The sequence below is a fragment of the Aquila chrysaetos genome, chromosome 20 (assembly GCF_900496995.4).
Source record: "Aquila chrysaetos chrysaetos chromosome 20, bAquChr1.4, whole genome shotgun sequence".
In the NCBI taxonomy this organism is placed as follows: Eukaryota; Metazoa; Chordata; class Aves; order Accipitriformes; family Accipitridae; genus Aquila; species Aquila chrysaetos.
In genome coordinates, this window is record NC_044023.1 from 8,071,785 (window position 1) to 8,094,664 (window position 22,880).

The following is a 22,880-nucleotide window of genomic DNA, read 5'->3' on the forward strand; positions in this document are numbered from 1 at the left end:
TCCATCGTCACTGGCCTCATCCCTGCTCCCAGCCTGGCACAGGGGCAGCCTCATTTACCCCAGCCCCCCGAGGGTTGCAGCAGCTTTATTAATTAAAACAGAGGGCAGGAGAATGGGCGGCCCCGGCTCACTCCCAACCTTTTGTAATGGAACAGCTCCGCAACTCCCGCCAACCGGGGCAAAACCACCCCAATTCGGCTCAGCAAGCCCTTGCCTGGCCCTTGCCCCGGTTTCCCCAGGGAAGACCACAGGGGCGGGCGGCACAGCGGGGCTCTGGGACAGATCCAGCACCCCCGGGTGCTGGGGAGCTGCGCGGGGCAGGTAAGAGCAAGGAGGAGATGCAGCCCGCAGGCAGCTCTGGCAGATAAGCGGAGGCTGCCTGCCCGGACCCGCACGCTGCCTGCCTGGACCCAAGCGTTTGGGGGAGCAACACCACGCCAGGAGCTGATGGGAGGGAGGGAGCAGGATAAACCCGAGCACCGCTGGCTGCTCCTGCTCCCCCAGCACCCCAAGGCTGATCTGGAGCGGAGGCTCCCGAGGAGCAGCCCAAGCAGGATTCTGCCCACAGCGCCGTCCCCCAGCCTGATGAACCCAGGGGAGTGGGGAGCTGAGGAAATCCACAGTGCCTGGGCTCCCTGCAACCCCACGGGCAGCGCCACAGACAGACAGACCCCCCTGCTCCTGGCCATGCTTACCAAGGAGATTTATTGACTTGCATAGGGAGGACAGGCGGCACTGGTCCCAGCTCCCCCGGCAGGCGGGGAGGGCTGGGCAGGGAGGCAGGATGAGGCACAGGCAGGCAGAGCGGGGCACCGGCCAGCCCCTTACCCCACAGCCAGCACAGCCAGAGGTGGCACAGGGACAGGGGAAGCACCACCGGCACCATGAAAGGCTCTGCTGGCACCCGGGCAAGGGGGACGCAACCCCCAGGGGGGTGGCTAGGACCCAGATTTCGAGGGCACAGCCAGGACACTCGGCACAGCCAACACACGGGACACTGAGCACAACCAACCTGGCACGATGTCAGCTGGGTCCCCAGCAGGCATTTGCTGCACCCACCCTCTGCCCCCTTTTTAAAGCCTCGCGTCCCGCTGCTTAGCACCCCCCGTCCTGCCCCTCGCCGCGGCGCTCAGCCCTCAGCAGGCAGCGGGGGCACCGATGCCAGGGCGGGCAGGAGGCGGGCGTAGATGTCGACGCCCCGCAGGAAGACTTGCTCGTTGAGGAACTCGTTGTGGTCGTGGAGCAGCACCGGGGTACGGTTCATGGGCGAGAAGCCGATAGCGGGGTGTCCTGCCTGGAGGTGGGGGGTACAGGGTGAGGCCGGGGCTGGGACGGGCACCGGGTGCCCCCCTCTGCCCAAGCACGGCTCCTGCTTGGCGCTGCAGGTCTCACCCCAGGTCGGGGACCCACGGGGGGGCTGGCATCGCACTCACCGCTCGGATGTAGCGACTGTCGGTGGCAGCCGGGAAGATCTCGAGCTTGAGCTGCAGCTTCCTGACAAGCGAGACTCTGTGTCAGCATGGGCACGGGGGCAGCCGGGTCCCCTGTCCCCCTGCCACCCCGCAGGCAAAGAGAACACACCGGGAAGGTCCCTCAGCCCTGCAGGATGCTCAGTCCCATTCCTTTCGGGGGTGCACAGGGAGATGCCCTAGCATGGCATGACGCATCTCCTCCCGACCCCTGCCATGACACCAGAAACCCCGGGGGATCCCCCAGCTCCCACCAGAGGATGTCCCCACCAGGGTCCTGCCCTTCCTGGGGAATCTACTCACATGTCCCTGCAGACCCCGCTGAAGGCTTTCCACCACGGGTCTGACTCCTCGGTGGAGGTGACATGTTGGTCCATGCATTTCTGAGAGAGGGAGAGGGCAGGTGAGGGGTGGGGAGGTGGGCACGCGGCAGGGGAGGGACAGCCACGATGCGCCTGGGTGGCCAAGACCCCTCACCTGGTGAAACTCATAGGTGACGCCGTCCCCGGCACCACGGCACCACGCAGCCACCTGCTCCTCGAAGGCCTGCGGCAGAGACCAGAGGAGGGGTGTGAGCGGGGTACCCCCAACCCGCTCCCCTCCCAGGTGGGTCCGGCGTGGTGCCCACCTTCAGGTCCACGGTGGGTGGGATGCGGATGTCGAAGCCGGCCGCCATCTCGGAAGGCACCACGTTGAAGGAGACGCCCCCCTCCAGCATGGTCAGGTTGAGCGAGGTGACGTCCCCTAGAGTCAGGCTTGAGTCGGACTTGAGCCTCGGGGGACGCAAGGGAGAGTCACCCTCTGCCACCCAGGGAGGAGGGAAGCGCTCCCCCACCCTGCCACCACCCCCAAATGGGGAAACTGAGGCACGGGGTGGCGGCGCCGGATCAGAGCCTGGCTTGGGATCCCAAGGACCCCCTCCGTGGACCGAACTGAAGCCACAGCCATCCCGCTGCCCATCTCCTACCTCTGCTTCTCGCTCTCCCTGAAGGCCAGGAAGGAGGTGATGACTTTGTGCTGGGGAGGGAAGGGCGGCAGGTGAGGACCAGGCCTGCAGGCAGGCGCCTGGCAGCCCCAGGGGCTGCGCAGGATGTACCCCCTCTCTTACCATCTTCTCGGCCGCCGTGTTGCTGATGAAGCGGGACCCATGCCCAGGGCTACCCACGCACTTCACCTTTATCCCTGCGGCAGTGGGGGGAGAGGGCGGCGTTGAGAAGAAAGCCCAGGGCAGCACCGGTGCCCCAGCACCTGGCAGAGCCAGGGACGGAGCCATGGGCACGCAGTTACTCACACCATGGGCTCTTCTCGCCATAGAAGACGCTGAATGTGTCAGACGGGCTGGCCAGGCCTGCAGCGGGCACAGATGGGGGGTCAGCAGCACACGGGGGTGCCATGATGTGCCCCCCTCTGCTCTGCCCTGGCAGCATTTCCCCTCCAGGCTGGCACCGTGTGGGTCACTGCCCGAGGGAACGAGTCCCCAAGAGGGTCCCTGGAAGCCATGCCAGGTGCCGGTGCCCAGGGGGTGATGCCAACAGGCAGAGGGGTGCCTGCCAAGAGGAGACATGTCCCTGTGCCAGCCCTGCCACCACTCACCCTCGTCCAGGGCGAAGCCCACGTTGAGCGCTCTGAACTCGGGACGCTGCACGAACATCTCCATGCCCTTGTGTCCGCCCACCTCCTCATCTGTGGGGGAGAGCCTGGCATGGAGGAAGGAACCGGGGCATCCCCCAGCCCACCACCCCCAGGTCCTCCTTCCACACCGGCGCACCTGATGTCCTCAGAAATGGAAACCCCTCCAGCCTCAAGCTAGGGGAGCTCAAATTCTGGAGAGGCTGGCAGGGGGGTGCCCGGCTGCCACGCTGCGGGGAACTCCAGAGCATCACCCAGCCTGCCAGCCCCTCCTGTCCCCCCGAGAGGGGACACCCTGAGGACTCACCAGGCACAAAGGTGAGGTGGATGGTGCGGGCAAAACACTTTCCCTCTGCCTTCAGCCTCCGGATGGCCTCAAGGTACCTGCGGGGAGAAGGTGATGCCTTGGCATCACAGAGGAGAGGGGCTCGTGTGCTCCAAGCCACTCCAGAGTGGGTCAGGCGGTGGCAGCCTCAACCCCAGGGACCCTGGGGGATGGTGGCATCCTGTCCTGCATCACTCAGAGGCATTCCCATACCGTGCCTGCCCAGAGCCCTCCACTCACTGGATGGAGACACACTTCATGTCCTGGGCACCCCGGGCGTAGATGTTGCCTTGTGAGTCCTTAACAGCCTCAAAAGGTGGGTAGGTCCAGTGCTCCTGCGGGGAACAGCGGCCGTGACGGCAGAGGGGCACGGTGGGCACCAGCTTCCATTCGCCTGCCACCCCCAGTCCTCCCCACCATGCCCATCCCACCCCTCGCCCTGTCCCAGCACCTCAAAGACAGGCACGACGTCGGTGTGGGAGTTGAGGAGGATGGAGCGCAGGCGGGGGTTCGTGCCCTGCCAGGTCAGGATCAGCACCACACGGCCCTGGCACACCTGTGGGGCAAGGGCAGGATGTCACTAGGGTCCCAGCTGGGGACAGAGGAGCTGGAACCCGCAGGCTGGAGCCAAAAAGCCTGGGAAAAGTTTCTTGATGCCACCCGGCAGGTCACCCCTTTCTCTGCTGGGAGAGGACAGGCAGCAGGAGCAGGTATGCCTGCACCCCCAGGAGCCATACGGAGCCGGGTGCGAGCTCCTGGCTGCAATTCAGGTAGAGGAGGGGAGATGAACCCAGGAGTCCCCTGGGACAGCCAGTGCCCAGCAGGAAGGACGTCCCGAGCCAACGTGACCCTGCTAATCATAGCACAGGCGGTTGCAAAGGTCAGCGGGGACTAGCTGGAATACAGGCTTAAGGAAGGGCTCAGGTCAGCAGAGGATTACAGGCAGAGGCGATTCACTCCTGCCCAGCTCCGGGGTGGCGGACAGGGGAACAGCCCAGTCACTAAGGTCCCGGGCGCAGATGGATGGATGGACTGGGGTTTGCTCCTCGCCTTGCTCACCTCCACTTTCTGGCAGGCCAAGCCCAGGTCGGTGCCGACGCGCTCCAGAAACCGGACAGCAGCATCTGGGGAGGAGCGGGGATGCCCGAAGTTACACTGGGATCTCTCTCCCCTCTCACTGCAACCCCCCAGGGACCCCAAGGCTCTCTGGAGCTCCCAGGCCAAGGAAAGGGGTGACCAGAGAGGGCAGGTGATGGAGGTCCTGGGCACGAGGTGGCCGGGAGCGGGGACAGGAGCAGCTCATCACCATCCCTTTGGGGCAAGGAGTAGGGGAATGTGAAAAAATAAAAACTGAAGCGGGCGAGTTCAGGGGGGGCAGTCCTCCATAGGAGTTTTCGGAGTTCCTCACCAATAAAAAAATCTTGACGTACTTTAGTGGGAGGATGGAAAGGTTAACGGAAGGAGATCTACAGGCAGTTATCACAAGCATCCATCCCAGAGCCAGGGCAGTGTGGAAAGGGGGAACCCTGGGGCACAGGGCTGGAGGAAGCAAACAGCAGCTCTGGGTGCACTCGAGACGTCCCTGCCCCAACCGAAGGCGCCAGCAGAGATAAGGCACAAAGGTGTTCGCTCCTTAACACCACAATCAAAACAGCCCCGGCACAGGACTCAGGCACCTGGGTCCAAAGACCAGAGCTGCAAAGCCGCATTGCCAGATCCCTGCACAGCTCCCCGTCCTGTCCCCCCCATCCTCACCATAGTCAGGTTTGGGGTGGACAGTGTCGATCCTCAGGTACTCCCGGAAAAGTGTAACCGAGGGGTCCTCTGAGGCCCCCGTGCTCTTCCCGGGCTTCCCAGGTGCCATGTCAGGCTGGGGACCAGGGCTGCAAAGCTCTGGGGGAAGAGTGGCAAGATGGTTAATCACCCACCGGCCCCTCCAAAGTCCGCCAGCAAGCTCGGTCGTCACAGAAACTGAAGTGGGACGGGGCAAAGGTCTCCTTGGTGTAAGTCCTGGGACGCCGCCACCATGGGAGAAGTCCCCCCCACCTGGGTACAGGGGCAGGATGGGGTGTGCCCCCCATGTCATCCTTTCATCGTCCCCCCAAAGTGCATGTTCCTGCCCCAAACATGGTGCCAGGGCACACTGTGATGCCCAGGTATGGGGTGAGATCCAGGGAAGGGCTAGCTGGGGCATAGGGGGCTAGCAGGGAGGAAAGGGGGGCAACAAGGCGGGGAAGGGGGTTATGGTGGGAAGAAGGGTGTATGGGAAAGTGGCACACGGTAGTCGGGGTTAGCCAGTGATTAGAGGTCCCAGGGGTGCTGGGGGAGTGCAGGCAGGGAAGGCAGGATGCTGGTGTAAGGGGGTGCAGGTAAGGAAAGGGCGACACTGCCTACTTAGGGGGAGCAGGAGAGGTGCAAGGAAAGGCGCGGGGGGTGCAGGGAAATGGGGACGGTGAAGGGGAATCAAGTGCTTACAGAGGACAGAGGAGCTGAGGGGGGCTACAGGAGGGTGACAGGCTACTGGGTGTTTGAGGGGTGCTGGGTGGCCGGAGGAGCAGGAGGATGTGGGGTGCTTAGGGGCACATGGGGGTGCAGCAGGACAGGCGAAGGGGAATACTGGGGGGATATGGGAGTAGGGGGTGCAGAGAGACTATGAGAGGGGTGCAGGGGGATGCAGGGGTACTGTGGCTAGGGGTGCAAAGGGGCACAGGTGGGGTATAGGGGTACCATGGCTGGGGTGCAGGGAGGGGACACAGTGGGGTGCAGGGGTACTGCAGCTGGGGTGCAGGGGCACCATGGTTAGAGTTGTGGGGAGCGCAGGGTACGTGGGTAGGGGTGCAGGGGTACTGTGGTTAGGGGGGTGGGGAAGCGAGGGGCAGGATACCATGGTTAGGAGCGCAGGGGGGTGCAGGGTACCATGGTTAGGGGTACAGGAGGCTGCACGGGTTGGGGTGCAGCAGTTGCATTATTGGGGTGCAGGGGCAGCACGGGCAAGAGGGCAGATGGGTGCTGGATACTGTGGTTGGGGGTGCAGGGGGGTGCAAGATACCACGATTAGGGGTTGCGAGGGTGTACGGGGGGGTGCAGAGTACCGTGGTTAGGGGTGCAGGGGGATGCAGAGTACCGTGGTTAGGGGTGCAGGAGGGCAGAGGAGGGGTGCAAGGGGGGGGCACTGGTGGTGCAGGGTACCGTGGTTAAGGGTGCAAGGGGGTACGGGGCGGGGGGGGGTGCAGGGTACCATGGCGAGGGGGGGCGGGCTTGGGGGGGACGACGAAGGCACCGGGGCAGCCCCCCGCGGGCTGCCGGGCGCTGCTGGCCCGACCCCGCTCCCCGGACCCCCGCCCGCCCCGGCCCTACCTCCGCGCTGCTGCCGCCGCCGCCGCCGGCGCCTGCCCGGCCCGGCCCGGCCCCGCTCCGCCCGCTCGACCCCGCTCCGCTCCGCCCCGGCCCGCCCCGCAGCCGGCAGCGGGCAGGAAGCGGGCAGGGGAGGAACGGGGGGCACCGGATGGGCTGAAAGCCGGGGCTGGGGGAGAAGGCAAGGGGAAGGTGGGCAGGAGGCAGGCAGGGGGTGGGCCGGGCACCCTCCTGCCCCACGCTAGAGGCAGAGAGATGGGGCCGGAGCCCCGGAGAGCCCCGCGGCGCTTGGGGACGCATGCAGAAACCAAGAGCAGCATCAGTTTATTGGCCTGGTGACAGATGACACCCTGTCCTGCCAGCAAGGGACACCCTCAGTCCCGTCCCCCCTGCCACCCTGGGGACACCCCAAAAGAGAACAGCACCCTTCACGCCAGCCACCTGTGCCTCCCAGTCTCACGGGACGCCCCGGACCCCTGTCCTCCGCTCGGCAGAGGGGACGAGGCAGCGCTCACTTCAGCTGGCGCAGGAAGCCCAGCAGGGCTCGGTGGAAGTCCTCCGGCTTGTCCAGGTAGCAGGCATGGCCGGCGTCGGGCACCACGGCCACGCGGTGCCTGGGGAGGTGCCGGAGGCTCTGCAGGGCCTGGGGGCCCAGGCTTGCATCACGGTCACCGTACAGGATCAGGGTGGGCGTCTGGGTAAGGGGAGAGAGAAAACCAGAGCGGTTGTCAGAGGGGGAAATGGCCGTCACGCTTCCCTGGGCTGTGCCCACCTCCATCCATCACCGCGGGGGCTGCAAAGCTGAGGGAAGGCAGGTGCCAGCCCCCGCCATGAGCTGGGAGGGGCACAGGTCCCCCTCACTCACCCCAGAACAGGGCCACCCTCCATGCCACCCTCCAGCCAGCTGGCCCGCAAGGCTCGCCAGCACCCAGGGACTCCCCAGGAGCCCCACAACCCACCTCACCTGGACCCGGTGGTACTGCTCAGCAGCGTAGTCCTTGGTGCCCACAGGCGCAATAGGCACGAAGCCGGCCAGCTGGTCCCCCTGCGCCAGGAGGAAGGGCAAGGCAAAGCGGCCGCTCATGGAGGGGCTGATGAGAACGGGCCTCCGCATGCCCAGCTCCTGGAGGACACGGTCCAGGAAAGCCACCCGGCCCTGTGCTGTGGCCACCATCTCCGCTGGGGGCGAATCCCCGTAGCCTGGCATGGGGCAGAGGGCACTGGGTGGGCACGGGGCAGGAGGGATTGTGCAGCCTGCAATGGTCTCTCGCCCCGAGGCTCAGCTGGCTTGGCAAAAATTGGGCACCCGATCAAGCCCCGGCAGTTGTACAGCCACAGCCACATCCCAGCTGGACCGAGCCAACCCCAGCCAAAGGGTTTGGGTGGCCACGGAGGTCGATGCCCCGGGGCAAAGCCAAACCCCAGGCACGCTGCCCCCAGGACCACTGGTAGCTGCCTAAAGAGGTCCAGAGCCCAGCAGTGGCTGAGGTGAGGGACTGGAGCTGCCCAGAGGGATCAACTTAAGCGCAGTGCCATAGTCCTACCGGGCAGATCTATTGCGACCGCACGGTAGCCTTCTCCGGCGAGCAGCGCCAGCGTGCCCAAGGCCTCCCACGTCTTGGAGGTGAACGCCTGGCCGTGCAGGAACAGGACATCGGGCCTGCGGTGGGGAAGACAGGTGGGAAGGGGGTTCAGGGAAGATGCCATACCCGCAGCCATGAGGGCTGGTGGGAGACCGATCCCCAGGGCCTGTCACCCCCCCGCCTTCCTCTGCCACAGGAGCCGGCGGGCTGACCCACCTCCCGGGGCTGGCAGTGCCGCCGGCCTGGGGCCCTGCAGAAACCTCCCTGTAGAAGACGGGGAGCTCTCCCGCAGCCATTCCCGTCCGTGCGGTGGCGTTGGCCGCCGGCCGGCCCCGCTTCCCCGCGTCAGGGTGCAGGAGGTAGAGGAGGAAGGTGAGGAGCGCCCCGAGGAGCAGCAGCCCCAGGCGGCTGCGGGCGAGCGGCATCTCCGCTCCCCCTGGAGAAGGAAAATGGCAGCGAGGGGCTGGAAGCCCCAAACCCCACCACTGCGGGGGGGGGGTAGGGCCCAGACCGCGGTGCTCTCTCCTCAGCTCCGGCCCGGCCTGCGCCCCCCTTGCCCGGCGCTGGCAGCCCCGCTCGGCCCCGGCCTCCCGAGCCGCCGCTGGCTCCGGCCGCCGGCCCCGCCGCCCCTCAGCTCCAGCCGGGACATGCGGCCCCCCCGGCCCCGGCCCTCACGGCGCCGCGCCCGCGGCCCCAGGCTCCGCCTGGCGGGAGGCCGCGGTGCTGCAAGGCGCCGAGGGCTGTCAGCCGGGGGCCTGCCCGCCGCACCGAGCCCCCGGCAGGGCCCCACCGGGCCGGGGCCGAGGTCTCGGGAGAGAACGGCCGGTGCTGGGAGAGGAGCCCCGGCTTGGCGGGGCTCGGCGGGGACTTGGCGGGCCTCGGCGGGGCTCGGCTCGGTTCGACAAGGTCTCGGCAGAGCTCGGGTAGAGCTCTCGGCTAGGGCTCGCCAAGGGCTCGGCTAGAGCTCGGTGGGTCTCGGCGGAGCTCGGCTCGGCTCGGCTAGAGCTCGGTGGGCCTCGGCGGAGCTCGGCTGCGCTCGGCTCGACTCGGCTAGAGCTCGGTGAGGCTTGGCTCAGCTCCGCTAGGGCTCGGTGAGTCTCGGCGGAGCTCGGCTACGCTCGGCTCGGCTCGGCTAGAGCTCGGTGAGGCTCGGCGGAGCTCGGCTGCGCTCGGCTCGGCTAGGGCTCGGTGAGTCTCGGCGGAGCTCGGCTACCCTCGGCTCAGCTCGGCTAGAGTTCGGCGGAGCTCGGCTGCGCTCGGCCCGGCTCGGCAGACCTCGGCTCGGCGGGGCGGCGGTCGTTCCGAGGGCCGCCCCGGGCCCTGCGCTCCGTGAGGCGGTGCCACCGCTCCCCCCCACCCCGCCCCGCCGGCCTTTGGACCCGGGGCACAGCACCCCCAGCTCCGTGGGGCGGCGGGGAGCGGGAGGCGAGCGGCGGCCGGCACTGGGGGCGGAGGAGCAGGTAAGGGCCGCCGTCCCAGCGCTGGGTGGGGAAACTGAGGCAGGGGCGGACCGTGAGCCCGCCTGGCGCAAGCGAACGGCCCCGCGCACCCAGCCCGGGGCCGGCTCCCCGCCGGTGCCCCCCAAAAAGAAGGTGATGCCAGTGTAACCCCCTCCTTCCCCATGCCAGTACCCCAACACCACAGCCTGCCTTCCTTCCCGCCACTGCTGGGCCTCAACGCTGGGACGCCGGCATCCCACCGGGGCCGACCTTTCCGCTAGGCTGCACCGGGCCCGTTTCCACCTCTCAACCCCTCCTAACTGCTCTCCTGACTGCCCAGGCATGGCCACCCCACAGCTCACAGAGAGCACCATCACGGTGGAAGGCCAAACCCTCTTCTACCGCCAAGCCCAGCCGGCTCAGCAGGCACCAAAGCTGACGGTGCTGCTGCTGCACGGCATTCGCTTCTCCTCCGACACCTGGCTTCAGCTGCGGACGCTTGCCACACTGGCCGAAAATGGCTATCGAGCTGTGGCTATCGACCTGCCGGGTAAGGGGTGGTGGTGAGCACAGCCCGGGAGCAGGGTGGGGGCCGGGGGGAGCCGATACAGCTGCTTGGGTTCGTGGTGCCGGGATGGCAACTCCGGCATCCTGCTGTGCCGGCTTCTCCCGGTTGTGAGGCGGCAGAGAGTGTGACGGGGCAACTTTTGTCTCCCATGGCTCAGGGCTGGGGCGCTCGAAGGATGCCGTGGCCCCAGCACCTGTGGGCCAGCCAGTGCCGGGAGCTTTCCTGAAAGCAGTTTCGGAGGCTCTGTGCCTGGGTCCGGCTGTGGTGATCAGCCCGTCGCTCAGCGGCATGTACTCCCTGCCCTTCCTCTTCCAGCACAACCACCTGCTCAAGGCGTATGTGCCCGTGGCGCCCATCTGCACCGAGAAATTCACAGCGGAGCAGTATGCCCAGATCAAAGTATGGCCTGGAGAGAGATCAAGGGAGGTTGGGGAACTGGGAGGGGACGGTGAGGAGGGAACCCTGGCACTGAGGTTGGGCAAGGGAAAGACCAAACAGGCCAGAAACCCCGTTGCCACTGGAAAAGGGGAACATGATGGTGAAGGAATGTGACAGTGGGGTAGCAGGAGGGAAAGTGGGGACATTGGGAGACCCAGGAGTCTGAGCCTCATTTTCCCCTTGTCATGGTGGGTGGGGGAGAAGGGCAAGTGTCTCCCCTCCATATCCTGGTCCCAGGGTGTCCCTGGCCAGGAGAAGCAGGTACCTGGGTGCCGTTGGTGGGCTCAGGGTGTGTTCCCCCTCTGCAGACCCCCACGCTGATTGTGTATGGGGACCAGGATGTGGAGCTGGGGCAAGCCAGCCTGAACAACCTGCGGCACCTCCCGGAGCACCGGGTGCTGGTGCTGCAGGGTGCCGGACACGCCTGCTACCTGGACAAGCCCAACGAGTGGCACTGCGGGCTCCTGGCCTTCCTGCAGCAGCTGGAGTGAGCAGGAGGGGCCGTGTGGAGGGGCCCATGGGGCAGGGGGACGTGGCCAGCCCACCCACCCCTCCGCCTGTACACACACCCTTGCACCAACCCAGCTGCTCGCCTGGCATCCCCACCCAGCCCTGCTGTGCCGTGCCGAGCTCATGCCGGCATCACCGCCTCCCTTGGGACCAAATAAAACCCCAAGATCTGCCACCGCTTTCCTGCCACCTTCCTCCTGCTTCTTTCCACCCTTCCTGCCTCCTTCCCTGATCCCCACCTCCTCCATGGCTGCCAACCCGCGTACGTTTTGGGGGGTGACAGCAGGGGAGGTGCTGCCACCGAGGGATGGGACGTTAGGGGAGCGTTGCCCTGTGGGTGGGCGAATGCCAGCTGCGAGGCCGCTGGAGCCCTCCCATCACTTCTGGCAGGAGCCCTGGGAGCCTTGGAGGGTGCCCGGGGAGCCCTGAGTCTATGTTGAGGAACAGGTAGGTCCCCCAGGGTGGTGGCACCCATGACCCCAGCCTGCCGGCCTCCTCTTCATCCTCCTCTTCCTCCTCCCACCCCTCCTGGCGTGCAGCCAAGCCCAGGGTAATCCACAGGGGCTTAAAAGGGAACCGACAGCCCCGTCAGGCTCCTGCCCGCGACAGCAGCCCAGCGCCCCAGGGAGGCGGGGGGGGGATTTACCGAATGAGTGGCTGCCATGAACAGATGGGGGGGCGGGCAGGGAGGCCTGACACACGTCTGGCTGGACAGACGGGGGGACAAACCCCCTGCCTGCCACCTGCCTCCCCCCCTCCTTTGGTGCTGCTGCGCTGGGCACTTGGGGGCACAGATGGAGCCGGCAGCGGGGTGCCCCCCCAATGCCCCCCCTTCCCCAAGCCTGCCTGGGCTTTAGCTGCTTACGCCAGGGCCCAGGAGGATTTAGTGGGGGAGGTAACGGGGGGGGGGTGTCACTTGCCTGTGGGTGCAGGATGCCCATGTGGGGGGCCATGGGGCAGTGCTAGGGGTGCAGGAGCTGGTCCCTGCCCTGACAGTAAGGCAGGACCCCTGTCTGCAGCATCCCTTGCCCCCCACCTGGTTCAGACCCCCTCTTGCAGCCCTGGCCCCCCCATACTGGGGTGCCTCCTGCCTCCTCAGCCCTCCAAGCGCTCCCCCCTAGCAGCACCCCTGGGTGCCAGCGGGCCCTGGGGTGCCCGCCGCCCCGTCCCTGCCCGCTCCGGTGTCCTTGAGCCCTCGAGCCCTGCCAGCTGATCGGCTTCCAGGAAAAAAAAAAAAAAAAAAAACCGCAATTACAAAGAGGGGCGATGTGTGAGCCAAAGGGGGGGGGGGGGGGGGGGGCCAGGAATGTCCCCAGCGGTGGCAGATGGCCTTACCCAGGGTGCATTGTTCCTTTTAGTGTCTCTTATCCGCTGTAATAGGATCCCGGAGGGAGGGATGTGGGAGAGGGGAAGAGCGAGGGGGGCCCCGGCGTGGACCGGGGTGGGGGCCGGGGCTGCCAGCCTGGCCCTGGCCTGTCAAGCGGCTCATTGTTCCTGCCCCGGGTGTCACTGGGCGCCGCCGGGGACAATGTGGCACTGAGCGGGGTGGCCGGCGGCGGAGGGACGAGGCGCACGGAAAGGTACCCGCCAGGCCACGCTCCCGCGGGGGCCGGGGGGCTTGGGGCGGCCGGGAGGGCGAGCGGAGAAAGGGTTCCCCTGGGGCGGGGTGGGGGCTTCCTCCTGTGTCGTCCCCCCCCCCCCCCCCGGTCACCTCCCTTTGCCACCCGAAGGTGCCCCGAAGGACGGGCGGTGCCCGGCTTCCCGGCTGTCCCGACGCCAGCAGGGGCAGGTGGCCTGTGCCCATCACCGGGGCCTTTGGTGACCCCGCCAGCCTGGCTCACCTGGGGGGGAGCACCCCCCTGCCCGCGGACGCCTCTCCCCCCCCCCCCCCCCGCCATTGCCTGTGGCAGTGGGGGGGACACCCGTGGCCCTGCCACCTCCCCCCCTGCCCCACCGCCAGCCTCGTCCTTCTCTCCCCGGCGGGATCTTTTGTCCCCGGCGGGTCCCTGCTGCCGGTCATCCCCCGGGGGGAACGGGGACCCGGGCGGGCTGCCTGCACCTGCCGGCAACATGCACGGCTCGGACGCTGCGGGGAGGGGGGGTTACGGGGGGGTACATTCCCCTCCTCCTCCCCCCCATTTCAGGCTCCCCTCCATCGGGAACAGGAATATTCCCCTTCCCCGGCCTTTCCCGCTTTCTCCAGCCCCCGGTAACCGGGGGGGGGGGGGGGGGTGGTGGTGAAGATGGGGGCATCCAAACCACCCCTAGGGTGCAAGCCATAGCACTTAGGAGATGCAGAGGTGACCAACCTGCCCCCCCCCCCCCCCCATTACCCTGATGCAGGAGATGTGCCGTAGCGGTGGCAAGTCCTGCCAGCACCTAAAATAACCGCCCCCCCCCCCCCCCCCCCCGCCATGCCCGCAGACACGGGCCCCAGCCCCAACACGGGTGCTTTGTTTCAAAGCCGCTTGGCATCGCCCGGCTTGCCGGGAGCCAGCGGTGCTGCAGCCGCCCACCCGTGCCCGGACACACGGCGATTGTCCTCCTCCCAGCCCCGCGCTGGCACCACGGGGCCCCGGCCACCCCCGTCCCCCAGGCACAGGGTCCGGGGGGGGGCCCTGGGGTGCTCGGGGCGGGGGGGGGGCCACAGGACGCAGCGACATCGCGCGTCGGGCATCGCGCTGTGGTTCGCGTCGGGCTGGCGGTCCCCCCCAGGGGGGTTGCCTCAGTTTCCCCCGGGGCTTTGTGCATGGGCAGGGGGAAGGGAGGAGGAGGAAGAAGAAGGCTCGCACAGCCTGCAAGACCACCCAGGCCACCTCTGCTCCCCCCGCCCCGTGTGCCACCGTCCCCCAGCAAGCGTCTGCAAACCGAACCCCATCCCTTCCCACGCTTTTCCCCTTCCCCCCCCCAGTATCCGTCCAGCTCCCGGCTTTGTGAAGGTGCGGTGCCAGCCCCAGCCCAGGGCCATGTGTGGGCCAGGTTGAAGGCAGCTGCCTGCAGGCTCAGGCAGACACACGGCAGCGGGTCCCTTTTAGGGAGCTCCCAGAAGGTGTGCAGGATGCCAGTGGGGTACCACGGGGTTGTGCAAGCCTCCCCCACCAGAGGAGGGCACAGTGCAGCCCCTGCCTCGGTTTCCCCACTTCCCAGTCATAGGTGCTTTTCAGGCTGCAGATTTGGAGGGGGGGGTTAGTTGGGGCCTCCCCCCTTTCTGGAGACTGCTGTGTCCCACAGGCTCAGCTCGCCCTCCCGCCATGGCATCGCCGGACGGAGCCAGCGGCGTGGGCAGCAGCCCCGAGGAGACGGAGCTCAGCATCACCCTGACCCTCCGCATGCTTATGCATGGCAAGGTAATGGGGGGGGGGGGGGGGATCAGCAATGCCTGGAGCCTGGGGCCATGCTGGAGCACCAGCTCCTTGCCACTCCCTGTTTTTCCTCCGCACTCCCAATCCCCCCTGGGAACAGCATGCCCAGAAAGATTTCATCCCCCATCCTAAGCCAGGGTGAGGCCCGTTCCCATGCCCCAGTGTCACCAGCAAGCCACCCAGTGTCCCAGTGGCCACAGGGCAGGGCCCACCTGTTGCCCGTTGGCCAGGCTGTGGGCAGAGGAGGCAGGCAGGGAGCTGATGTGGCAGGCAGGGAGCTGCCTGCTGACGGGGCCACCCTCATCTCTGCCTTTGCAGGAGATCGGCAGCATCATCGGCAAGGTAAGATTTGGGGTCTGGGGCACCACCAGCCCCGGGCTCCCCTGGACCTGACCACCCGCCCTGTTCCTCTCCCCGCAGAAAGGAGAGACTGTTAAGAGGATACGAGAGCAGGTAAGGGTGTGCGGGGGGGCTGTCGGGTCCTGCCGTCTGTCCTGCCTGCGCCTGGTGACTCCCACGTGCCGAGCCCTGGCCACCCCCATTCCCAGGTGGACCCAGGGGAGACACGGCTGCACCCCGGGGAAGGCTGCCTGGGGCAGGTGGGAGGGGGAAAGCCCAGGTCTGCAGGCATCGAGGCCACCCCCAGTGAGCCCTTCCCTGGGGGGGGGGACATCGAGCTCAGGGCCTTCGGTGTCCCTGATGGGGTGTGACACCGTCCCCAGAGCAGCGCACGCATCACCATCTCAGAGGGGTCCTGCCCCGAGCGCATCACCACCATCACCGGCTCCACCGACGCCGTCTTCCGCGCCGTCTCCATGATCGCTTTCAAGTTGGAGGAGGTAGGCAGCAACCCCCCCCCCCAGTCCTGCCAGGTACCCCTATGCCTGTGGACTCCTGGGGGTCCAACGCTGCATCCCCCCTCCCTCGCAGGACCTGGGAGCGGGGAGCGATGGGGCAGCAGTAGGCAGAGCACCGGTGACACTGCGCCTCGTCATCCCGGCCAGCCAGTGCGGCTCACTCATCGGCAAGGCGGGAGCTAAGATCCGGGAGATCCGGGAGGTGAGGCTGAGGGTGCCCTGGGTGCGGGCTCCCCTTTTCCCCTGGAGGGTACAGACCCTTCGGCGCCGGGGCTGCCACGATCCCGCAGGGGCTGTGGGAAGTGATGCAGGAGCGGAGCATCAACTTGCGGGTCCTGCAAAGGTCCCTGGGGGCCCAGGAGGGGACAGGCGAGGTGTGAGGTGCTGAGACCCGGGGGGCAGTGGCTGAGGGACCCCAGCATCTCCCTTTGCCACCCCCAGAGCACGGGGGCGCAGGTGCAGGTGGCCGGCGACCTGCTGCCCAACTCCACCGAACGAGCTGTCACTGTCTCGGGGGTGCCGGACACCATCATCCAGTGCGTGAGGCAGATCTGCGCTGTCATCCTGGAGGTACCTGCCGAGCCCCGCACCCAGCCTGGGGAGGCACGCGCTACCTGCCCCTCCCTCCTCAGGGCTCCCTGTACCCACCTGGATCTGGGCACTGGGGTCCGTCCCCTCTTGCTGAAGCCCATAAGAGCACCCTGCCTTGGCGGTGCTGGGGTCCATGCCCAGCTTGTTGGGGGCATGGGGGGCAGAGGGGGTCCAGGGGGCTGCGGGGGCATTCGACCTCATCTCTCATCCCCTCCACCTCCTTCCCTCCCTCTCCAGTCGCCTCCGAAGGGGGCCACCATCCCCTACCACCCTGGCCTCTCCCTGGGCACCATCCTGCTCTCTGCCAACCAGGTAAGGGGCCGCAGCCCCCTCGGGGGCATGGGGTGGCCGGGTGTCCCAGCCTCTGCTGGTGAGGGTGGCCGGGTGTCCCAGCCTCTGCTGGTGAGGGGTGACTCTGGTGGGCTCGGGGTGGCCTCCCTGCCCCAGCGGGGTAGCCTGAGGCAGGGATCCCCACCTGGCCCCCCACCGATGCCCCTTCCTTCCCCCCTCAGGGCTTCTCCATGCAGGGCCAGTACAGCGGGGTCTCTCCCACGGAGGTGAGTCTGTCCCTTGGCAGCCCACCCCGGCTCCTGTGGGCACTGGGTCTGTGCCCACTGGGATGGGCGCTGCTGGGGATGCCTGTCCTGGGAGGCGCTGGGTGCCAGTGTCCGGCTCCAGGAGGGGACAGGGGACCCTCTGCTGTCACCCCTAATGCCTTCTTCCTCCTCTTCCCGCTGCCTGGGCAGGTGACGAAACTGCAGCAGCTGTCAGGGCACACGCTCCCCTTCGCCTCCCTGGGCCACGCGCCCTCCATGGTGCCAGGTGAGCATCTCCCGTGTCCCCCCCCCAGGGCTGGGGGTGTGGCGTGCCCCTCCTGACCCACCAGGCCACCTGGACCCCATGAGGGGGTCTCCATCCCCTGCACCCTCTCCGGTCCCAGCCACCCTAGCATGGCTACCTGCTCCCCTGAACGACCCTGTCCTTGATTTCCTGGGGTCCCTGCACCCACCAGAGCCCCCCAACCCTGCAGTGGGGGAGCACCGGCACTGAATTGCCACTGGTGCCTATGCTCGATCCTCCCTGCCTCTCCCCAGGGATCCTTCAGGTTTGTCCCCAGGGCCACTGACTGCCCCAGCACGGGTCTGGGGTGGGGGCATGGAGCTGCTGGAGACCCACCCCCCCCACTGCTAACATCTCTGTCTCTCCCTCCAGGCCTGGACACCAGTTCCCAGAGCAGCTCCCAGGAGTTCCTGGTGCCCAATGACGTACGTTGTGGGTCCCAGGGATGGCGAGGGAGACCACAGCTTGCCCCCACCCACGTGTCCCACCCCACAGCCACTTTGCAGGGGCCAGCACCCACCACCCCGCACAGGGGAGGCTCTGCCTCGGCAACCAGAGCTCAGGAGCAGGAGGGGCTGCTGGGGCAAAAGCATCTGGAAGAAAAAGGGAAACTGAGGCACGGAAGGGGTGAAAGGACTTGGCCAACACCGAGGAAGAGCCTTGGGATGTAGCAGTCCAGTGATACCAGCCAGGGGGGGCTTGAGTGAAACCAAAAAGCAGGGTCTGCCCAAGGAAAGCAGCGCCCTGCCCTCCTGGTGCCTGCCTCAGTTTCCCCAATCCTCCCAGGCATAAAGGGTGGCTGGGTGAGCCCCTGGGAGCCTCCTGCTCGGTGTGGCTCCTCCAGCTGCTCCCAGCTCACCCTGGTCCCTGCCCCTCCAGCTCATCGGCTGCATCATCGGTCGGCATGGCAGCAAGATCAGCGAGATCCGGCAGATGTCGGGTGCCCACATCAAGATCGGGAACCAGACCGAGGGCTCTAGCGAGCGGCACGTGACCATCACGGGGTCCCCTGTCAGCATCACCCTGGCTCAGTACCTCATCACAGCCTGGTAGGTGCCAGCCTGGTGGGGACACATGCCGGCTGCTAGCGAGGGGTGGGCACCTCCCCAGCACCCCAAAGCAGCTTTTGGGGGACACCCGCACCCCAGCATCCTCTCAAATTATGAGCTGAGTGGTGCTTTGACATCCTGAGATGGTGGGTGCAGGACCTAAGACCCCACTGGGTTTGAGCCCCAGCTTTTTAAGCCCTCCCCAGCAGGATGCCCAGGATGTGCCATGGAGACCTGCGCCACAAGGAATGGGGTGCATGGTCTCTGAACCCTACGATGGTCAGGTTGGGGCGGGGGACCCACTCTGTCACTGTGGTCCTCACCACCCCGTCCTTCTCGCTCACTTCCCCAGCTTAGAGACGGCCAAATCTACCTCCCAGGCGCCGCCGGGCCCTGGCTCCATGGACCTCGGCGTGGGCTTCTCCCAGCCCCTCACCCCGGGCTCTGGTGCGGCGCTGCCCGCCGTCGCCCCGGCCCCCCCGGCCCTGCTGGGCACCCCCTACACCATCTCCCTCTCCAACTTCATCGGTCTGAAGCCGGTGTCCTTCCTGGCCCTGTCCCCGTCCTCTGTGGCGGGTCCCAACGGCGGCACCGCCACCTACACGACCAAGATCTCGGCGGCCAACGGCACCAAGAAAGCTGACCGGCAGAAGTTCTCACCCTACTGAGCCCCGCTGGCGGCTGGGCGAGGGTGTCTGGGGTGCCACCCGGTGCCAAGGACACCTTCCCGCCACCCACCCTGTCCCTCAGCCCCTGCCAGGCATCCCATGCCTGGGGTGGACCCCCTTGCCCCCCATCCCAGGGAGGGGAAGGGTCTTCCCGGCGGCGATACCCGCTGGAGGAAAGGGCTGCTCCGCTGCCTGCTGCCCGTCTGGCAGCGCTGTGCCCCCCTCCCCGATTTTGCTGCACAGGGACCATGTGCCCTGGTATTGGGTGGGGGGGCTGTCCCTGCCGGCCCGGGGTCCCTTCTCCCAGTGCCCTGTGCAGGGGTGGGACCTCCACCTCCTGCCCCTCGCCCTGCCCACCCTGCCGTCCCGCTCCTGCTCACCCTCCGGCTGGCACCCAAAAGCCGGGTCCCGCTGGATGAGGAGCTGCCTGGCCTCTCTGGGGGTCCCCCTTCCCCTGGCTCTGGTGGGGGGCCCTCCCCGGGCCACGCTGGGGCAATCGCCTCCCAGCAACCCCCTCCAAGAGCCGGTCCCTGCTGGCTTGGAAATGCTGTATATATAAGTCTATATTTTTTCCTCCTTTGTAACTTATCAATGGTTTAATAAAAAGATAAAATTTACAAGAAAAAAAAAAAAATATCCCCCACCCTGGGTGGAGACACCCACACACACCAGGGGCAGCCCCAGCATTTGGGCACGCGGGGTGGTGGCCAGACGGGCGACCCTGTGGCCGGGGGGTGCTGGCCCTCAGCCCCAGTCTCTCTGGGGGTCTTCCCAGAGCCCCCTCCCTGCCATGGGGCAGTTTGAGAGGCCGTGGGGCAGTTCTCCCCCAGCCCCCCAGTTATTACTGGGGAAGGGGCATCTCCAACCCACTGTGCCAGCACCATCCCTGGGAACTTTGTGGGTGGGCTGGGAGTGATGTACCCCTCCAGCATCCCCCAACAGGGTCCAGTCCCCTTTCTCGCACTGGGGAACTCATGGGAGGGTCCCCAGGCCCTGCAGGAGTAACGAGACCAAAGGGGGACAGCAGCTCCCGGTCGCCTCCAGCTGCCGCTGCCCAGGGGCACCCCGTACAGCCACCCCCCACCACCCTGTGCCACCGCGTCCACCCCAGCGCACCCCTGGCCGGCAGCCCGGTTCGGCTGGCACGTGGCACCACGGGCTGGGCTTCAGCTGGGCAGCTGTGTCCATAAACAGCCCAGCGTGGACCCCTGGCCGACCAGCATCCCCCCCAGGAGGGGCAGCCCCTGCCAGCTGGGGGGGACAGAGGGCACGGCCAGGCATGGCCATGGGCATCGCATGCCGCCACGCCAGCGGGAAAAACACAGACACGGCCAGAGCCAGCCCCAGGGGTGCCATCCCCCTGATAAGGACCACGGGCGACAGGAGCTCCTCCATCCAGATGTTAGTTTTGGGTTAAACAGCCAAGGGTGGAGGGCTCCATGTCAGCTGTCCAGGCTCAGCAGGGTGCCTGGGGCCCTGGTGTTACTGGTGTTAGTGGTGTTAGCTGGGCCATTGCTCCTGGGTAGGATGCAAGGGACATCTGCTCTTCTCCACCGGCCACGAGTGGTCCCAGCAGGGTGACGGAGATGGAGATGCCCCCTCCTCTGCCCCTGCGTAGGAGCCCCTTGGCATCCTGTGTCCCGAGGAGAGCCCGTCCATGCAACTGGGCTGCGCTGGTGGAGCCAGAGACAATCCCAGCCTGCAGAAGGGAGATGAGGCTTCCCCAGATCTGCTGCCTTCTCCCGGGCAGAGAAACCATCTTCCACCATAAGCTTAGAGAAAAGGCAAAACCTGGACAAGGACCCCTCCAAATGCAAGAGGCTGTGTCCAAGCAGGTCTGAAGGGTCCCTGGAAGGTCCCCTGCCCACCCTCCTGCCCAGCATGGTGGGACAGGGCCTCCTGCTTCTCAGCTGCTTTCTTCAGGAACCTGACCTGGGATGGGGAAGCCCATCTTGGTCTGGTCCAGCCTGTTCCTGGGGCTGGGGCTGATGCAGCTGGCGTGGGTCTCCAGGGTGCAAGTCGCTCTCTGGAGGAACTGCAAGAAGTTTTCCTGGACAGAAGCCTCCGAGACGGCAAGACAGAGCTCCTGGCCCAGTGGCTGGTTGAGACAGCTGCGCCGGAGCCGGGCCAGCTCCTCCCGAATCTGGCGGTTCAGCAGCCCATAGAAGAAGGGGTTGATGGCGAAGGAGGAGTAGGCAATCCAGGTGACCACCATCTCCCCATGCCCACCACCCACTGTGCCAGCGGTGACAGAGGAGTGCAAGTGGAAAGCGAAGAAGGGCAGCCAGCAGCACAAGAACTGTCCCACAATGAGGACCAAGGTGAGGATGGCCTTGTTGCTTCCCAAAAAGCGCTCTGGTGTCAGCCTGGGCAGTGGCAGGTTCCTGGTGGTGATGATGGTCACTTGACTGGCGATGGAGTCAGATCGGTGTCTCGGTGCAACTGCCTGTGCCGGCACGGGCACCTGCTGTAGGGATGCCATCCGGGCCACGCGGTAGACACTGCAGTAAACAGCAAAGATGATGATGGTGGGTAGAACAAAGCAGATGATGCTGAAGATGATCACAAAAACCTTCTTGTGGGCCCCAGGGCTCCAGTAGACTGTGCAGCGGCTGGCGCTGGTGGCCCCGTTGCCTTGAGGCCAGCCCACCAGTGCCAAGACAGTGATGAGAACAGACTTGACCCAAATGAAGATCACTCCGGCTACTGCGAGCCTGATGGTCATCTTGACCTCATACCTCATGGGGTGGACAATGTAGTAGTACCGCTCCACACTGATGATGGAGATGGTGAGGATTGAGGCACTGATGAAGCAGACATTCAGGAATATCAAGGCCTGGCACTCGGCAATGCTGTAGATCACCCTGTTGAAGCAGGAGGAGCTGGAGATGATCCCCAGGGGCATGAGGAAAATGGCAGAGAGGAGGTCGACCACACAGAGGTGGCAGACGAAGATGAACTTCCTGAGAAGGGGGGTTTTGAGAATGACGACCATCACCACAGTGTTGGCCACCAGGGCGGTGAGGGTGAGCAGGACCATGCAAAGGAGGCCCACCACCTCCTGGGCGACGGACTGTTCAGGGACGGAGAGCAGCTCTAGGCTGTCCGTGGTGTTCAGCCCCGTTCGGCTCGCCATCACCCCCGAGGGCTAAGCCAGCAGCTCCGGTGCTTGGGCAGCAAGGACTCTTCTCCTGCATCCCTCAGAGGGAAACCCCACCACAACCATGGCCGCTGTCTTCTCCTTGCCTGTTGGAGAGGGAAGCAGGGCGTGAGGGAGAAGAACCAAAAGGAAGAGCCACAGAGAAACCCAGAGACGACCTGAACCCCTCCAAGATGCTGGAGCAGGGAGAGGTACCCAGCGAGGTCACGGCACCCTGCCTACCACAGAGCTGGCATCCGAGCTGTCCCCAACCTGGCCAGGGATGGCACTGCCGGGACCTGTGGGCACCCGTGCCAGGGTGACACCCCGTCCCCCTGCCCCAACCGCACCACGAACCCGCCTGCTCCATCCCCGCTCCTCGCTCTGTCCGTGGGGGACCCCGGGGTGGGTGGGGGGGACCCAGCGCACCTTTGCTCCTGGGGAGGTGGGTGATGCTCCCCTCCTCGCCGGGGGTCCTTCTCACCGGCGTCCCTCCCGCAGCAGAACGGGGGCTGCCGGCCCCTGTGCGAGGCCACGCTCCCCCTTCCCCGCGCCCCGTCACCCGCTCGTCATCCTGTTTGCCTGCAGCCTGCCAGCTGCGGATGGCACCAGCTGTCACTCCCGGGCGCTGCCTGCACTGCCTGCACTCGTGGCGGTCCCACGGGGACAGCTGCTGGGTCCTAGCAGCCGGCGGGGGCTCGGGAAGGGGGGACAGGGTCCCCCCCAAGCATGGACGCCCACCGCACCAGGCCTGGTCCTTCCACAAGGACAGCTCAGCCCAGAGGTCCCCCGGGGCTCGGGGGACAGACCTGCAGGCAGGTCTGCGGCGTCCTCTCCCCGCTGGAGTGAGATGCTCCGGAGCATCCGTGGGGCATCGGGGTAAGGCAGCCAGGAGTTGACCTTCCCTGGCACCCCGGGGACTGGGACATGTGCTTGGGGGGCACACGTGAGCACAGAGAGAGGCTTGGCACGGGGGCCAGGTTGGGCAGGGCAGCAGGCATGGCACCAAGCATGGCACCAGAGGGAGGGCAGGCGCTCGCCCTCGGGACAGATGGATGA

General features: G+C 66.6%; 5 protein-coding genes across 8 annotated transcripts; 2 read left to right on the top strand and 3 right to left on the bottom strand.

The window, feature by feature from the left end:
* Positions 1–686: 686 nt before the first annotated feature.
* ACY1 (aminoacylase 1) lies at positions 687–6,837 on the bottom strand. Its single transcript, XM_030043876.1, has 15 exons — positions 6,781–6,837; positions 5,179–5,316; positions 4,483–4,547; positions 3,875–3,979; positions 3,664–3,758; positions 3,406–3,482; positions 3,063–3,152; positions 2,761–2,817; positions 2,578–2,651; positions 2,437–2,486; positions 2,098–2,242; positions 1,947–2,015; positions 1,773–1,852; positions 1,434–1,494; positions 687–1,294 (listed from the first exon to the last, which is right to left on the bottom strand). Exons 2-15 carry the CDS (start codon positions 5,285–5,287, stop codon positions 1,130–1,132), a joined length of 1,242 nt encoding a protein of 413 aa, XP_029899736.1. The 5' UTR covers positions 5,288–5,316; positions 6,781–6,837; the 3' UTR covers positions 687–1,129.
* A 248-nt stretch (positions 6,838–7,085) lies between these two features.
* On the bottom strand, positions 7,086–14,539 carry LOC115353855 (protein ABHD14A-like). Of its 2 annotated transcripts, none has more exons than XM_030043880.2 (4): positions 13,649–14,539; positions 8,322–8,437; positions 7,742–7,977; positions 7,086–7,471 (listed from the first exon to the last, which is right to left on the bottom strand). In XM_030043880.2, the coding sequence occupies exons 1-4, from the start codon at positions 13,729–13,731 to the stop codon at positions 7,289–7,291; spliced, it is 618 nt and encodes a 205-aa protein (XP_029899740.1). In that variant the 5' UTR covers positions 13,732–14,539; the 3' UTR covers positions 7,086–7,288. The 2 variants fall into 2 exon arrangements, with proteins under 2 accessions (XP_029899740.1, XP_029899739.1); XM_030043879.2 differs by lacking the exon at positions 13,649–14,539 and adding an exon at positions 8,577–9,347.
* Positions 9,597–11,488, top strand: LOC115353856 (protein ABHD14B-like). Its single transcript, XM_030043881.2, has 4 exons — positions 9,597–9,820; positions 9,989–10,349; positions 10,525–10,766; positions 11,114–11,488. Exons 2-4 carry the CDS (start codon positions 10,142–10,144, stop codon positions 11,294–11,296), a joined length of 633 nt encoding a protein of 210 aa, XP_029899741.1. The 5' UTR covers positions 9,597–9,820; positions 9,989–10,141; the 3' UTR covers positions 11,297–11,488.
* PCBP4 (poly(rC) binding protein 4) lies at positions 12,782–18,725 on the top strand. Of its 2 annotated transcripts, XM_030043873.2 has the most exons (13): positions 12,782–12,895; positions 14,547–14,662; positions 14,996–15,019; positions 15,098–15,130; positions 15,400–15,516; positions 15,608–15,736; positions 15,976–16,104; positions 16,363–16,437; positions 16,638–16,682; positions 16,872–16,947; positions 17,338–17,390; positions 17,845–18,014; positions 18,367–18,725. In XM_030043873.2, the coding sequence occupies exons 2-13, from the start codon at positions 14,567–14,569 to the stop codon at positions 18,680–18,682; spliced, it is 1,263 nt and encodes a 420-aa protein (XP_029899733.1). In that variant the 5' UTR covers positions 12,782–12,895; positions 14,547–14,566; the 3' UTR covers positions 18,683–18,725. The 2 variants fall into 2 exon arrangements, with proteins under 2 accessions (XP_029899733.1, XP_029899734.1); XM_030043874.2 differs by lacking the exon at positions 16,363–16,437.
* Positions 18,726–19,721: 996 nt separating this feature from the next.
* Positions 19,722–22,446, bottom strand: LOC115353854 (probable G-protein coupled receptor). Of its 2 annotated transcripts, XM_030043878.1 has the most exons (3): positions 22,179–22,446; positions 21,421–21,928; positions 19,722–21,183 (listed from the first exon to the last, which is right to left on the bottom strand). In XM_030043878.1, the coding sequence occupies exons 2-3, from the start codon at positions 21,816–21,818 to the stop codon at positions 20,589–20,591; spliced, it is 993 nt and encodes a 330-aa protein (XP_029899738.1). In that variant the 5' UTR covers positions 21,819–21,928; positions 22,179–22,446; the 3' UTR covers positions 19,722–20,588. The 2 variants fall into 2 exon arrangements, with proteins under 2 accessions (XP_029899738.1, XP_029899737.1); XM_030043877.1 differs by having other exon boundaries at positions 19,722–21,928; positions 22,179–22,445.
* Positions 22,447–22,880: the final 434 nt, after the last annotated feature.